The sequence below is a fragment of the Seriola aureovittata genome, chromosome 4 (genome assembly GCF_021018895.1).
Source record: "Seriola aureovittata isolate HTS-2021-v1 ecotype China chromosome 4, ASM2101889v1, whole genome shotgun sequence".
Classification (NCBI taxonomy): domain Eukaryota; kingdom Metazoa; phylum Chordata; class Actinopteri; order Carangiformes; family Carangidae; genus Seriola; species Seriola aureovittata.
The window spans coordinates 20914169-20928929 of NC_079367.1; the positions used below are offsets into that span (position 1 = coordinate 20914169).

Below are 14761 nucleotides of genomic sequence, written 5' to 3' on the forward strand. Positions count from 1 at the left end.
TCGCGCAGAAATGAGTCTGGATTTCATTTCTTCTAGAAAGGCGATTAGAGGAGTAAAAAATGCATTTCCACAGATTAAGTATGATTTCCATTTATATGTAATGCTTCATTGAAGCACCCCCACCCCACATTGTGGCTAATGGGGGAAAGCTAATCTTGATAATGAGAATCAGAGCATGCACTCTCACAACTTGGGAAATGGAAACCCAGGGTTTAAATCCTTTGAGTTCTTCAATTTCCAACATTAATACTTGTGTGTGAGAGGTTGGCTTCCATGGGGTGAAATAAACAAGAAAAAGCCCTCTGGCATTAAATGTATACCCATGTTTTATACCTACTGTAAAAGCACTTTGTCATGAGTATACAATTGCTAGGACATAAGTAATTTTCTGCACTGCATTATCTATGAACCTCAGGTTCACTTACCAGCCTCTGAGCTTATATGCCTCAGGGATGTCTGGGTTGATCATCAGGGTGCTGCTGAAGGATGCAGAGAGCGACCGGCCTCCAAAGTCTGAAAGCTTCGCCCCCTTAATGGCTACAATGGGCTGTCCAGAGCCATCAAACTTTTCTGCCTACACAAAGAAACAGATAATGACAAATGGCGCATAATGATTAAAACTTTGTTGTTATTTGTATTTGTCTGGATTGAATTTCTGTTTCTTTGTTTATCAAGTTATGTGTTGGTACTTTGTATAGGAAAATTAAGAATTTATAGCCATGCTAGTGTTGCTGTTAGGTTGTCCTTAGGCACAGCAGTGCAAAATGCTAACATGTTCATAATGGCAATGCTAACATACTGATAATTAACAGGTATAATGTTAAACATTCAACCTTTGGGAGGCCTGGGTCTCTGCACCAGATTTCATTGGATTTGATCCAATAGTTGTTGAGAGATTTCACTCACACCTACAAATGTCAACCTCATGAAAAAAAGTCTAAGATTCATCATTTGGGGACACCTGTACAAAATTTAATCTTGATCCATTTAATAGATATTAAAGGACCAGTGTGTACCATTTAGTGGCATCTAGTGGTGAGGTTGCAGATTGCAACCAACTGAATAACCCTCCCTCACCCCTAATTTTTCAAGCGTGTATAGTAGAACCTACAGTGGCCTTATAGTAAAGTAAAAACATGAAAGGCCCTCTAAAGAGCCTGTGTCTCATTTGTCTATTCTGGGCTACGGTAGAACAATGCCGGGCTCCATGGGAGGGGACCCACTCCCTATTTCGATAGAAAGGGCTCTTTCTAAAAACACAAAAACACAACGATTCATAGTTACAGGTGATTATACACTAATGAAAACATAATTATGAATATTATATTCCAATTCTGCCAATAGAGCCCCCTAAATCATACATACTGGTCCTTTAAGATATTTCAGTCTAAAAAAAGCAGTGAACTGCCTGACCAAAAGACAGGCTGACATCCCTAGAACCACAATGTGTTTAAAAAACACTAACTTCTAACAAAGATAAAAGTATGAGCACATTCATTAGCTCAGTTCCAGGATTAGTGTACAATATTTTTTGTTTACTTGATTCTCAGTTTCATAGTTTTTCAGTGCTATTTACTATAATAACCTGAGGACACTAACTGGAGGAGGGGGGGGGGGGGGGGGGGGGCAACAGTAGAGCCTTCAGGGACAAGGAAACTATCTCCAACACTTGCTGTTTGGCATTGCCATTGTTCTTTGTAAAATATACATCTTGTGTACCTCAGCATGTCCCTCTGGAAAAGGGGTATCTGTCGAACAAACAAACTGGGAACACTGTGCTTCTTGTCAGGAGGAAAGAAATGGTGGCAAACTCAGCACAGTCCCTCTGAGCCACAGGTAAAAATCAACTGCAGGAGCACAGTTACTTCATCACCCCATGACAGGGAATTTAGTCAACGATTTCTGCCCCCATAAAACACTGCACATTTTGTTAACAGTCTTTGGTTCTGAAACTGCTGAACAGTGATCAGCAAATGTGTTGAACAACCCTTTTAATTAAAATACCTGTCTGATACAGTATCAACAAAAACTGAAGATAAGTTTCAAACAGGTGGCATTTATTACAGGCCTTTTGTACTGAAGGTGCTCATGTCGTGCTCATCCCCTGAATGTATCCTTTAGCTTTAGTTCAGCTTCAACCATTCAAGACTAAATGGCCTTAGAATCTCATACACCAAATGAAAAAGGTCTTAAGGGTCTGACAGTTTCAAAGATTGTCTCGATGGCAGTGATTGTGGTGATTATTAACAAGTGTTCTGACAAGAAATCTTAACCCTTACAATAGGCATGTCTTTGCATTATAAGGCTGGCATTGATTTCCATTAGCCAATTAAAAAGCTCCAGACACAACACCGCAGTCCCATTACGCATTTTCCTCCCCATCTAATGTCTATACTCACTTCCTCTCCCCACAGTGTGACAGTCACCACCTTCCCAGACATGTCCATCAGGTTGAGTGTCCTCTTTGACACTTCTCTGTTGGACTTTGTTGTGAGGCGGGTGACCTCTTCCACGCTCTTGCAAACTCCAATCACATCTGTAATGAAAAACAAAACAATGTTGCACATTAGCAGCAGACACTGGCTTGAATGATTCACATTGTAAAGTCACATCCTGTATTTAATATTATCAATAGAAATACCTGAACCAAATATGATTTAATTTTGCTGGCTAACTGACTGTACCCACATATTCATATCATTAATATTGATTGTGGTGTTTACACCCACAGGTCACTCTAGGTCCCATAGTTTCCAGCACAAATTGGCTCTTGGGAAATAAGTAATTCATTCATTTCATACAGGTCACTGCCCTGTATACCAGGCACTTACATCCATAATGTAGGAGAGAATCTATGAAATAGGCTTTAATTATTTCTACAAACACATTTAATCATGCACACTACATTGACTAATGTAATCAAGCACAATAGATGGGGATGGAACCATTTATTTGGAAAGGTGCAAGAGTGGCATCACCAACAATGCTCATCATGTGGAAACCTCCACCCACACTGAGTAAAGGGACTTTTAATGTATTCAACCGTGAAGAAAAATACTCAAGGTTTGTTGCTGACTGGTGTGCGGGACAGAAATGACTCAAACAGCAGTCTTCATTAAAAGAATTACAAAAGGCTCCTTATTATTACTTCAATTTACCTGACAGCAGGTTCTCAATTTCTCATCGGCTCTGCCATAGGGCCTAAAGTCAATCTGCACTACAGGCTATTACTGTCATCAGTATTATTAATACCACTTTTATCTCTCTGCTCCTATACTGTAATTACTTCAACCTCCCAGCACATCCGGCTCTACTTCCCGCTGCAAACTCTATCCTCTGCTTATGATAGCTTATTACTGAGTGCTTGGGAACACCTCATTAGGAGGTGGGCTCTAACATATCAGTTGGTTGGTTTATGCTTGTAGTTTGATGCACGGTGCATTCACTGACGGGCAATGACATAATCGCTCCCTTATGCACTGTGCAACAAAACTCTGCTCTCTGTACATTTGTTTAGGGCACAGCATAGATAAGACAACATCAAAACTAATGTCTCATAAAAATGAGTTAGCAAACGTTGCCACCATTCAAACTGAACAAACAGCTCATATTAAACGGATCATCCCACTACAACAATGCAGCATAGGAACAAACTCAGCCGCAAGCTCTTTCCTGAAAGGGTTTACACGACCTGATTCTGAGTAATAAACATGAGACAGCCTAGAGTAGGGCTTGGTTGGTTTCTCAATAGCAAAACTCAAATTCTCAAGTAATGCAAATTATTCTCACATATTTGTTGGGAAAAAAATGCCAATTCACCACCTTGTGCTCTATTAAAAAGGAAAGATATCAGAGCTTAATGCTAACCAGCTTCTCACATACAATATTTTATAGTGCAAGATAAAACTTTGTTAAGGAGGTGGAGCAGGTTTGGAGAAATAAAGGGCTACAAACACAAGGAATTAAGGCCCATTAAAAAAAAAAAAACTGGCTCAAGAGGCAACAAGCTGAACAGGGACAAACGTATCCAATGTTTTCATTCCTCCACCATTTATCTATACTTGGTAGAACTGTAGGCTAGCTTAATTTAACATCTGACATAGGCTGTTTTTAAATGTTTTATTAAGCCGTTCTCTTTGTTACATTGTACTTTGAGGATTTAAAGTCTACAGTTTCCCTCATTCATTCCAACCACTAAATATCAACAAGCAGCTGTAATAATTATCAACAGCAAAGAACTTGTGTTGAGAGATCAGCAACCTAAAAAACAAAACAAAACTTGAACTGTGGCGATACTAATTTTCTAATAAAGACATCAGGTTTGAGCTCGACTCTGCACATTTTTTGCTGATTAAATTTCAGGGTTTTATTTTTGACAGAATGCCATGTCTATGTATATGCAGTCAGAGCTGAAGGCTGTTTAGTACTTGAATTTCAAAGTACAGTCTGGAAAAGTGAGAAAAAAAATGTACAGCTGTCTGATGTAATTTAATAACACAGGTTGGGCTCTGAGATGGCTGTGGAGATCATTACTTGTGCTCCTTACCAACGACAGCATCTTTGTCTCTGTTCTCCAGGTCACCAATAGAGATGAAGTCGCACTGCACCATGGGAACATCACTGCTGTCTTCACAGGGGATGACTGAGGACTCTCCATTGAGCGTCATCTCATAATCATTCTTCACTGATGTGTACTGTTTGTTGGCGATCTTCAGGGAGCATTTGGAGATGTAGTAGACCTGGCCCATACAGATGGATGAACCACGTGTTAATCAGAGATCTGGGGGAGCATTTCACCTGACTGAATGGTGCAAACAAGATACGACTTCAGACAGTCAGAGGGGATCAACAAAGGCTGGCAGATGATCATAAGCCGCTTATTGTATGGGTACAGTGCAGCCAGATGACTCATTCATAGTCTCTGAGGTTTTAACTCACAAAGTACTGGCAGCTGTTGATAGAACAGTCTGCGGCCAAATCTGTCTTTAACAGCACAGTGAAAGAAAGTTTTGGCAGATAATTAGGACACCATAAATCATTATCTGGAGGAACATCTCACCTTGCCAACCTCAATTAGGCTGTAGAACTTGTCCACCTCTTGGTTGAAGCCAGTCACTCGTATCTCTCCCTGTCATCAAATAAAACATTGTGGTTAATATCAAAAGTAGGTCAGGCACAGCACAGGATTTCAAGGATCTCGTAGTTTATTTACATAAATAAACAATGGGACCACATTAACACTCACACTCTCATCCACAATCTCCATGGAGAAGAGTTTGCCATCACCACGAGAGTTGCTCCATGTACGGATGGTGCTCTTGTTGGTTACACGAGCACGGATGGTCCACCTACCACGAGACAAGGCTGAATTTAGTCACATCAGTGAATGGACCCAAAGTTAAACCTACACATATGCATCCATTTATTCAATCATTGACTCTTTATTCACAAACTCAGCCTTTAATAATCTGCCCCCTAGCGGCCCTCTGGATGAATGGCAAAGGACAATACTAAACCTGTAAACCTTGCCTCCTCTGCAATAGGCTTCTCAGGGACATTTGGATTTTTCCAAATGAAATGAAATGAAAATGAGAAAAGCACAGGTGTAGCCAAGGACATTAACAATAGCTGTTACATTTAGGTAGCCAGTAAGTCAGCAGTATGAGTCATGCACTGGCATTCCTCAATAGAAAAGTCATTAGTAATGTTATCAGTAATACCTGTGTTTGGCCATTCAACATGTCCGCTGTGAGAAAGGCCTATACAATTGAGCTGGGCAGGGTGGTTCAGGTTGTGACATTTGTGCTTAAAACATACACAATAGTATCAATTTCACTGTAGATATTCCATTTTAAGGAATCTCACCTCTCAAAAACTCACTATACACAGTCTGATAATGATATATCAGAGTTATGACCTTGATCTGTACTAAGCAGGACATTTGCATTTTGTAGGACAGTTTAACTTTGAAAAATAAAATTTCAATGCTCACTAGTTGATTCTAGTAACTAAACTAACAAACTATGTAGGCACTGACCTCAATCACATCTTTCACATTTCTCTTCTGCAATCGCTTTTTACTTATCGGGCAACATATCAACCAATACAAATACGTCAGGAATAAGATAGTACTATCTGATATCAGAGATTTAAAGATGTGGTTTATACAGATTATGTTAAAAATATTTCCACTGCTACTTCCAATATAACAGAATCCCTTATGACAAAACAAACTAAAGCTTTACAAGGGCCAAAGCTGATTCAGTGGTACATAGGTTGTAACTGTGGCAGGGCTATTGTATAGAACTGCATTCAATTATATAGGTGTTCATGTTATTGTGCCTACCCCCTGTTATCTTCAAGATCTAAATTCAACGTTCAACACTTCACATTGTCTTACTGGTGTTAAGTATGTTGTTGTTGCATTTATTTTATTGTATTATACATGTATGCAGTAATGTTTTTACAGTTCCAAAGACGGTAAAATATACAACGTTTTGACACGACATTACATTTCCAACTGACTGGAAAACATACTCACTTGGACTGGTAGGGGTTGAGGCTGGCAATGGGCACAACTTTGGAGCTTCCCCCTTGAGTACTGGGCATAGCAGATGGGGGCTTCTTTCCAAAGTCTCTACTGAAACCTCTGTTCACTGTTGGAGGAATGAAGAGAGAAATAAATGATCCATGAAGAGCAGTGATGGAGAGGAGTCAAGAGAGAGGCACATACATTATTCATCAGAGACGAATTACAAAAATCCAATTTCTTTGGATTGCAACTGTGATCACTGTAATTATCTCACTTCATGAGGGAAGTTTCAAAGAAAAACCTAATGACATAAAGTAAATTCATCACTGTTGAGACAAGCAAGAGGAAAGACTCAAACAGGAAACAAAAATCTTGACAAACCAACTTGCTGGAGATGTGTGATCCAGCATTTTGGTGAGAAAGATGATACACATTTCACAGAATCAGGGCAGAGTGTGAAATGCTATAACAAACTGGAGCTGCTCTTCCCCCGGAGAGCGGTGCTGCCTGACTTTGAGATTTTCCGTTTGAACAAGCGCTGCACATTTGATTTGTGTGCGTCTCACGCGGAGGATTAGAGTTCAAAGTGTCCACTTAAGTCCTCCCACTTTGCCAACCACTGCACTTCTGGTAATTAAGCCCCCAGATCAAGCGGCACACACAGAGAAATGAACAATGACTGTGCTGATGAGGAGGGTGCTTGCCACAACCTCAATTCCCACACGGCAGATTAGAGGGATGAATACCTGCTATGACAGACACAAGAAGACAGCAAAACCCTTCTGACAGCCGGATTGCACATCTCTTCTGGTCCAAGTTATTTGCTATGCCGAGATCCACTGTTTATCTCTGACATGAACAAGTACCAGTGTTACAAAAAATAATCTGTTTGTAATATAGAATCTCCTCGTAGCCTGTGTTGCTCTGTATTTGCTCATTTGTGTATTTTACTGTGCATCCAAAATAAAGATAAAAAATGATCGCCATGCACAGGCAGAGATGGCCACCTATCAACACAGGCTCATAGTTGTTACAGTTTATGATCCCAAGCATTCACATGTAAAGGACGAGCTCTGAAGAATTGTGAGGGTCAATAATGCAGAGGAAAAAACTCTTGAGAAAGGCATGAGAAAGCTAAAAATGAACATGTTTCTCAACAGGGATGTCAAAATTACTTGTGTCCTGTAAATCTGAGGGTCACCTAAATGGTAAAAAAGCAGTAGGGAAATGCTGCCATCTGGTGGAGTTTTTATGTACTTTTTCTGTATAGTGTTTTTCCACAAAAATGTGAATTCTGAACATTTTCACCCATTTTAATTCAAATAAAAACTCACCTTCATTTCTATTCTGCGGGTGCAGTGGAGGGCGGCTTTCGGGGTTTGGAGCTGACTGCGGGCCTTTAGCGTGACCTACAAGAAAGATTTGACATTAGTATTGGCCTGCAAAGACACTAAAACCTAACGTGTATGACTGATGTATATCTAAATACCAATATCACCTCATAAACATATTCACTGAGCACTACCTCAAGACAAACATCAATTATTGTGCAAGTCGCAAATATTACAAACTGTGCTTTGAAGCCTTACCCTCAGTGTAAGCAGTAGGGTCGCCTATTTTCCCAGCAACTTCTTCAGCAGGCTTGATGACATCAATTTCCAAAATGATTACCACCCGACTGTAATGAGTCATCTCCATTAACAACAGAAAATAGCCTCATATGCATCTTTGATATCTCATGTTTAGCTGTCCAAAACACTTTAAGCTTACAGTAAATACAAATGTTGTATTAGCACAATCTTTTTTGACACTTTAGTCTTTCCAGTCTAGTTCATGCAATAAAGAAATGTACAGACAAACCACATACCGTCCATCCTTCAGTATGTTGGTCACATGCCTCTTCAGAACACAGATGCAGTTGGGGGCCAGTCTGTTCTCCTCTGCCAGGCAGTTCAGCTGAGTGGAAAGCATGAAGGCTGCAGCGATACAGAGAGATGAGGAGAGAATGAGACAGGAGCCGACCCAGCATGATTCAAATAAGTGGCTCTTGAGAATAACCACTCCTATAAACAGCCATTGTCTTTAACCCAACCATGCCCGTCCAACATTCAGTGTTAAATAGAAGGAGAAAAAAAAAAAAGTACAGAAAAATATTAACTTACTGTCTTAATTTTCACCATCAAGTAAATAGTGGTTAATAAATCATACAGTGAAGTCTTTATTCGTCCCAACAAACACTACACTCTGCTTGCTCTCTGCAATGACCTGTTGTTCATATGTTTTTGTTTGCTGTGGATCCAAACTTGCTCTTCTGTATTTATATAAACAGTTTTGTTTGTAAAAATTAAGATGAACAACTTACAGGACAGAGTGTGGCGTCCATCACTCATCATCACCCGAAAGCGAGCCGGACCGTTTCCCCCATCAATCTTGCGAATGTTCTGAAAGGTTGTATACAAGTGCCACTGTTCAACATATTTAAAGAACAATGTTTGTCTGATCATGTGATTCTGCATCTTATGACAGCATTCCTTTAATTAGTTTTTTGTATGGTATGAACAAAAAGTTATCAACTGCATTATTATTTTCTTTAGTAAATAAAACTCAACACAAGCTCAGCTACTCACACATCTGAGCAGCATCATGTTAAAAACCATTTCCTGGAATCACCCTGTTGAATATGTGCAGTGTAGCACCCACCCTTAACCAGCTGCTCACTATCACATATTGTAGTATTTTGATGTAAAGGTTGTATGTCACCACCTGAAATGCATCAGAAGCTGTTCCACCCTGAAGAAAATAAGTAATGCGGCTTTGTTTTGCGGAATGCTTCCTAAAACCGACTCACACAATTCAATTATTTGTGCACTTTATATAATTGTTACCAAATACAGGAACAGTTAGGTCACTTGGTCAGCAGTGATGAAACCAAGTGGCTAACCGTTGAAGAAAGACAGTGTGATGCTGTTTTTTTTCTCTTTGTTAATTACTCACCACCAACTGAAGCACTGCGTCGTTGCCACCGGTGCCATTTGACAGAGACTGTTAACACACATCGTTAGTTAGCGTCAAACTTGATATTTTGCATAATGTTTCACGTGTAAACATTTTGCAAATTACTTTTACCCCAAAGCTAAATTAACATCCATGTCTCAAGTTAACGCTGGAGTCGACCGTGTCAGACAACAGACTGTTTGCTGAAGTTACTTTTTTTTTTTTTTTTAAAAAGACATAGAAGTGAACGACACAGCTGCTGTTTCGTCTTTATATTACATAAAGTAGGGAAGTAAACAAATGACTGTTGGCTTTTCCAGCTAAACAAAGACTGTATATCAAAAGTGCAACAAACCATCTTTATTTTTTGTTTTTCGTCATAAAAAAATCACGTTTTAGCTCATTAGTCTTACTGCAGATAACCTTACCTCTATCGCACCCTCTGAGAGCTTCGTCATGTCTGGGAAAAGATTATTCAGTGCCAAAAGGAAAAGTTTACTGAAATATTCAACTAGCTCCTTCCAGCTACAGCACTCTATGAATTGTGTCAGTGGCGCCAACAGCTTGGACAAACGCGCCAAGCGACGTACTTTCCGTTTCCGTTCACGGATCTGACGTCAGTTTGTATTCTGTTAGCACCGTTGGTCTAATCGCCTGATTAAGCCTGTAAAACTGACCGGAGACCAGCTGCACGAACGTAAGCGCCAAACATTACGTGACGTCAGGGATAATACTACGATGCGTTCAAATCCACAGGGAAAAGATTTTATACTCCACTCGAGCTCATTTTGGAAAGAATATAAACCTTAGATGTCCGTGTATTGTAAAATATACATAAAATATACAATTATTGAGTTACTTTTCTAGAAGTTATGAAATATTGGATGCCTTCTCAGTGTAGCAATTGAACTAATACACACCCAATGACTATTCATAGACCTGTTCCTTAATTTTTATATATCACAAATAAAACTTCTTTTGTTTCAGTGTGGAAACAGGAATTTAGTGGTTATGAGCAATAGATTGATAACAATCATAAAAGATATATCATAATTAGTACAAAAAAGGAATTTGGTTACTTTGCAGTCAGTCATTATGAGCCAAAGACAAGGAGAAAACCAAATACCACTTGGTCACTTGCAAAAGTAGAGACAAAGGCAAACTTATTAGTTACAACCACAGATAACTGGCATTTGACTGGAATTACCCATCTAAAAACGTTAAATTACAAATTGTTCTCTACAGTTGACCTTTGTATTATCTTTTCCCAGTTTTTGTGAATGTGTCAATTTGCATGCTTTAGCTAGCAGCTACAGCCAATTTTCCACTCAAGTTGTTTTACAGTAAAACTCATAACCGTGACAAGTGATCCAGATCGATTCAGTTTATTATGCCATTAGATAACATCTTTCAAAATTCAAACTACATACACACTGATGCTGTAATGCTCTGACATTACACCAGATTAGTTTGGCTTTACATGTTGACACCTTGAAAAATGTATGTATTATCAAATAAAAGATGAACAGATGTTTTACTATGGGTATAAACCATTTCTTGTATCTAATTGTAGTTTTAATTATTACTTGACCAGGATGACATCTCATCTAATGCAGCAACACTATAATTATTTTTAATTAGAGTATTTGACTTTTAAAGGGGATACTGAGGTCCTCAGTATGTTTATTGTGTAATGAAATAAAGAAACAAACATTTTTTCACACAGATCCAGCTAAGTGATAATGTACATTTAATCTGTACAATCATAAAGGTCTTGGTCTGAGTTTCCTTGGGACAGCCGGGCAGGTTATTAGTCCCTACTTAGGTGGACCTCCAAATGTGCCAACATGGTTCTTGTCAATTGGAAATCCCACTTTATCTTTGCTTCCAAGATCTCCCCCCCTCTGCATGATAGGAGCTCCTGGATTAGGGTTGGTGATGACACCCATGAAGATTGGTACTTGAGTCATATCATCCATTAGGGCAAAGAAGAACGGTTGGCTGAGGTGGAAAACAGGGTTGGATGCACGTGAGATGACCACAGCGGTGGCTGCAGCAGCCTCTGCACCCTCCTCATTTATCTCCATGCTGGACTTATGTATCACACTGGACACCACCAGGAGGCCATCTGCTATATTAGCCAAGTTGGGATTGGAAAACATTTGTCCCAGGCCTAACAAAGAGAAGAAAGCAGAGGCTTACCTCACAGGATTAATTTGATTTTTAGTCTGTGGCAGGCGGAACATTTTTGATCAGTGGTTAAGAAAACAAACAAAAAAACAAAACAAAAAAAAAACACTGCAACAGAGCCCGCTTGAAAAAAAAAAGTCTTACCCAATTTGATAAAAACATCCTTTAACTCTTGAGCATACTCCAGGTTGAATTTGGGGACTTTAACTTGAACAGCCCTCTCCTTGGGAAGACGATTATACAGGTCCGAGATGTTCAGCTTTTCAGAAAGTGAAGACACATTTACCTGGCCGGACAAAGGCATGACCACCAACAAGCTCATGGCATTCTGGAATGGGAAGCTCGCCACCTGCACAGGGAGAAGAAATGCAGTTCTGTCAGGGATTAAAGTGTCCTTCTAAACTACATGTTCGATAAGATACTGATGTATTTTGGGAACAGTGGTGAAACCTTTTAAGACTAATAGGAACTGTATTTCACCTGAGCCTCCAGGTCACTGTCAATAAATAAACTCAAGGGATGTTTGGCATCTTCCATCACTTCAACATCAACCATGTGCTCGTCGTCAAGGTAGAAGACACCTCTGGAGGTAAAGCGTGGGTCAAATCGAGCTTTCCATTCTCCTGTGGGAAACATTGAAAAGGGGTCTCAGTTTTAGTCAGCAACTTAACTCAAACACACAGAAGCTTATGACAAAAGAACAGAGGAATTTATTGATTATTTTGAAATTAATATTCCCTACAACCATAATATCTTAGAATAGAGGCAGAATCACATGAATATGATAAAATTTCACTTCTCATTCACCTTTGAAATGGACAGCATTAATAAGCATGAGGAGAAGATTGGGTGGCAAAGCAGACAGGAAGTCAGTCATCTTTCCTTGCGTTGCCTTCTCTACCCAGTCATTTATCTGCTGCAAACTCTCCAACACTGCTGGTTCTGAGTCATATAACCGCTGGGACTCATTGACAAAGTCTTGCTTTGGCTCAAACCCTACAAGACACAATAAACACACACTTTCTCAGACCCTGTTTCTCTTAAACCTGCTCTTTAGGTCAGCACAAATAAGTAACAAGATAGTTTCTGAAAGCAGGAGCTATGCAGTCTCAACTTTTAGTATAGTTAAAAATAGTTTTGACAAAAGCTGTGTTCTTTTCAGGAGTAACCTTGGCGCAGGAAGATACGTGTGGCAATTTGCAAGTCATTGTTTTGGAGCAGCTCTAAGACATTATGCAGAGACTTGTGGTAGCAGGGGAGAGTGTTTTCATGGAGATGATGCATCAGCAGCTCCTCTGTCTCATTTACTGCACCTGTAAAGAAGAGGGGGCAATAATTGGATGAGAATAGTGACAGTCTCAAGATGGCTATAAACAAGGGCAAGTTGCTGACACAATTCATCAGTTGTGGTAAATTACACGCATGTAGTACACAAGCTGCTTAGATACAACGTGTCATGTAAATGCTGAAGCAGAACATGCATACCCAAAGCCAGCTGGGAGAGGGCTAGTGATATGCTGAAAGGAGATATGATGACATTTGGCTGCTCTGTCGTTGTCTCCAGGTTCTGCAGCAGCTGCACACCCAGTTTCTGAATACCAGCAGCAATGGCCTTCCTTGACTCTGGGTTTCGGTTGGTAGACAGACAACCCTCATCTTGCTCTTCCTCTGATGAACCCCCACTGGGCCTGCTAGTTATGGTTGTTGCAATTACAGTTGCTTGTGTGGGATCTGCAATTTCTGCTTGTGTTGCACTTTCATTTTCTACTTTCTAAAGGCAGAAATAGGAGAAAATGTTCAGCACAAGGACCCATTCTCCAAACTGTGAATTAAAGATGACCAGAACACTGCTGTGATGCAACAAGCACAATGAGAGAAAACTCCTTCCATTCAAACTTTTTCTAATTTGCCTCTAACCTCTCTGGGGTGGCTGGGCATCAATGGAATAAGAGGCACCAAGGGGACTAACTCATCTTCTGCCACCTCAGCATTCTGTTGAGCAGAAAGGTAGTGTAAAATAACCATCTATACAGCCATTATATAATCAGCACAGATTATAATCATCAGGTATAATCTGAAAATTGATTTATTAGTGCTTTACAGTGACTCCTTGGCTGCAGAGACAGATCAACAGGAGTGTCAGACGGAGGTCCATGTCCTTACAACGTAACTGTAGAAAAGAGAAATTATGTTGTCTGAAAAATGTCTGACCTGCGGGCTTTTGTGAAGCAATAAATATACCTCTCGTTTGAAATCTTTAGACTATTGTGCAATAAATCAATGTCCCCCTTTAGATCACATAAAACATGACATTCTCACCTTTATTTTAAAAATTGTCACTTTACTATATAGTCTGCAGGTCTTAAACACTTTCTCTTTACTCAGTCGCCCTCTCTGTTAAAGGATCATCTGGAAAGGTGCCTAAAACATAAAATATACTTATTGTAGACAATGTACCAAGAATGTCACAGTTAAAGTGTGAGATTTCAGCAGTTACCCAGGCTGTCTTGAAGCACATCATAATATTGGAGATTTATAATTTAATAAAACAGACAGAAAGTCCATCTGTCTTGGTTGAGACAACTTTTAGTACCAGTGCATTGTGGTGTCTGCCTGCCTGTGGTGTCTCAAGATAAAATGTCTAAGTATTAACTGATACAGTGTCAAAGCCCCTTTTGCAGACTTCACACAAACATGAAAATACATGAATAACTTAGCAATATTGAGTATATTCCACCAAACTATTCAAATGTATAATAGTACCCCAATAATTTTATTTAAGTAAATTTGATCTTACCTTAAATTTAAATAGAAAAAAAAACTTGCTGCCTTGTCCAAAAAAGGAGCGACTGACTGTGGATGGCAGAATTCCTGAGAGAAAAAGATTGGCACTTGCTCAGCAAACAGTTAAATATCAACTTACATTGATTGGGGCCTCATTTAAACCACTATTTGTTTGTAAATGTAGCTACTGAGACTCTTCCAGGGTTAAATATTGAAGCCTGACACGCTTAACTATTTTGCATGTCAATGGGCAGGTGATAA

General features: G+C 39.5%; 2 protein-coding genes across 2 annotated transcripts in view; both read right to left on the bottom strand.

Annotated features, from left to right (window-relative positions):
- Nucleotides 1-10746, bottom strand: part of rpa1 (replication protein A1) — a 32667-nt gene extending 21921 nt beyond the window's left edge. The window contains exons 1-12 of the mRNA XM_056374901.1: nucleotides 9955-10746; nucleotides 9527-9574; nucleotides 8895-8973; nucleotides 8400-8508; nucleotides 8122-8210; nucleotides 7867-7941; nucleotides 6542-6656; nucleotides 5246-5348; nucleotides 5060-5128; nucleotides 4547-4739; nucleotides 2400-2536; nucleotides 426-574 (exon numbers count right to left, since the gene is read on the bottom strand). Of these exons, the coding sequence (XP_056230876.1) occupies nucleotides 426-574; nucleotides 2400-2536; nucleotides 4547-4739; nucleotides 5060-5128; nucleotides 5246-5348; nucleotides 6542-6656; nucleotides 7867-7941; nucleotides 8122-8210; nucleotides 8400-8508; nucleotides 8895-8973; nucleotides 9527-9574; nucleotides 9955-9984 (1196 nt within the window). The 5' untranslated portion in view covers nucleotides 9985-10746. The remainder of the gene's footprint in view (nucleotides 1-425; nucleotides 575-2399; nucleotides 2537-4546; nucleotides 4740-5059; nucleotides 5129-5245; nucleotides 5349-6541; nucleotides 6657-7866; nucleotides 7942-8121; nucleotides 8211-8399; nucleotides 8509-8894; nucleotides 8974-9526; nucleotides 9575-9954) is intronic.
- A 149-nt stretch (nucleotides 10747-10895) lies between these two features.
- On the bottom strand, nucleotides 10896-14671 carry serpinf2b (serpin peptidase inhibitor, clade F (alpha-2 antiplasmin, pigment epithelium derived factor), member 2b). Its single transcript, XM_056374902.1, has 10 exons — nucleotides 14514-14671; nucleotides 14036-14137; nucleotides 13818-13886; nucleotides 13634-13708; nucleotides 13202-13487; nucleotides 12886-13029; nucleotides 12524-12712; nucleotides 12197-12339; nucleotides 11861-12065; nucleotides 10896-11699 (listed from the first exon to the last, which is right to left on the bottom strand). The coding sequence occupies exons 3-10, from the start codon at nucleotides 13869-13871 to the stop codon at nucleotides 11344-11346; spliced, it is 1452 nt and encodes a 483-aa protein (XP_056230877.1). The 5' UTR covers nucleotides 13872-13886; nucleotides 14036-14137; nucleotides 14514-14671; the 3' UTR covers nucleotides 10896-11343.
- Between the last annotated feature and the right edge of the window lie 90 nt (nucleotides 14672-14761).

What these genes read in the sequence shown, in the direction of transcription:
- serpinf2b (XM_056374902.1), bottom strand. Translation starts at nt 13,871, where the DNA reads ATGGACCTCCGTCTGACACTCCTGTTGATCTGTCTCTGCAGCCAAGGA. An exon ending in TCTGCAGCCAAGGAGTCACT is followed by an intron (nt 13,709 to 13,817) that starts GTAAAGCACTAA and finishes TCTGCTCAACAG; the next exon opens with AATGCTGAGGTGGCAGAAGA. An exon ending in ACAGTGACCTGGAGGCTCAG is followed by an intron (nt 12,066 to 12,196) that starts GTGAAATACAGT and finishes CTCCCTGTGCAG; the next exon opens with GTGGCGAGCTTCCCATTCCA.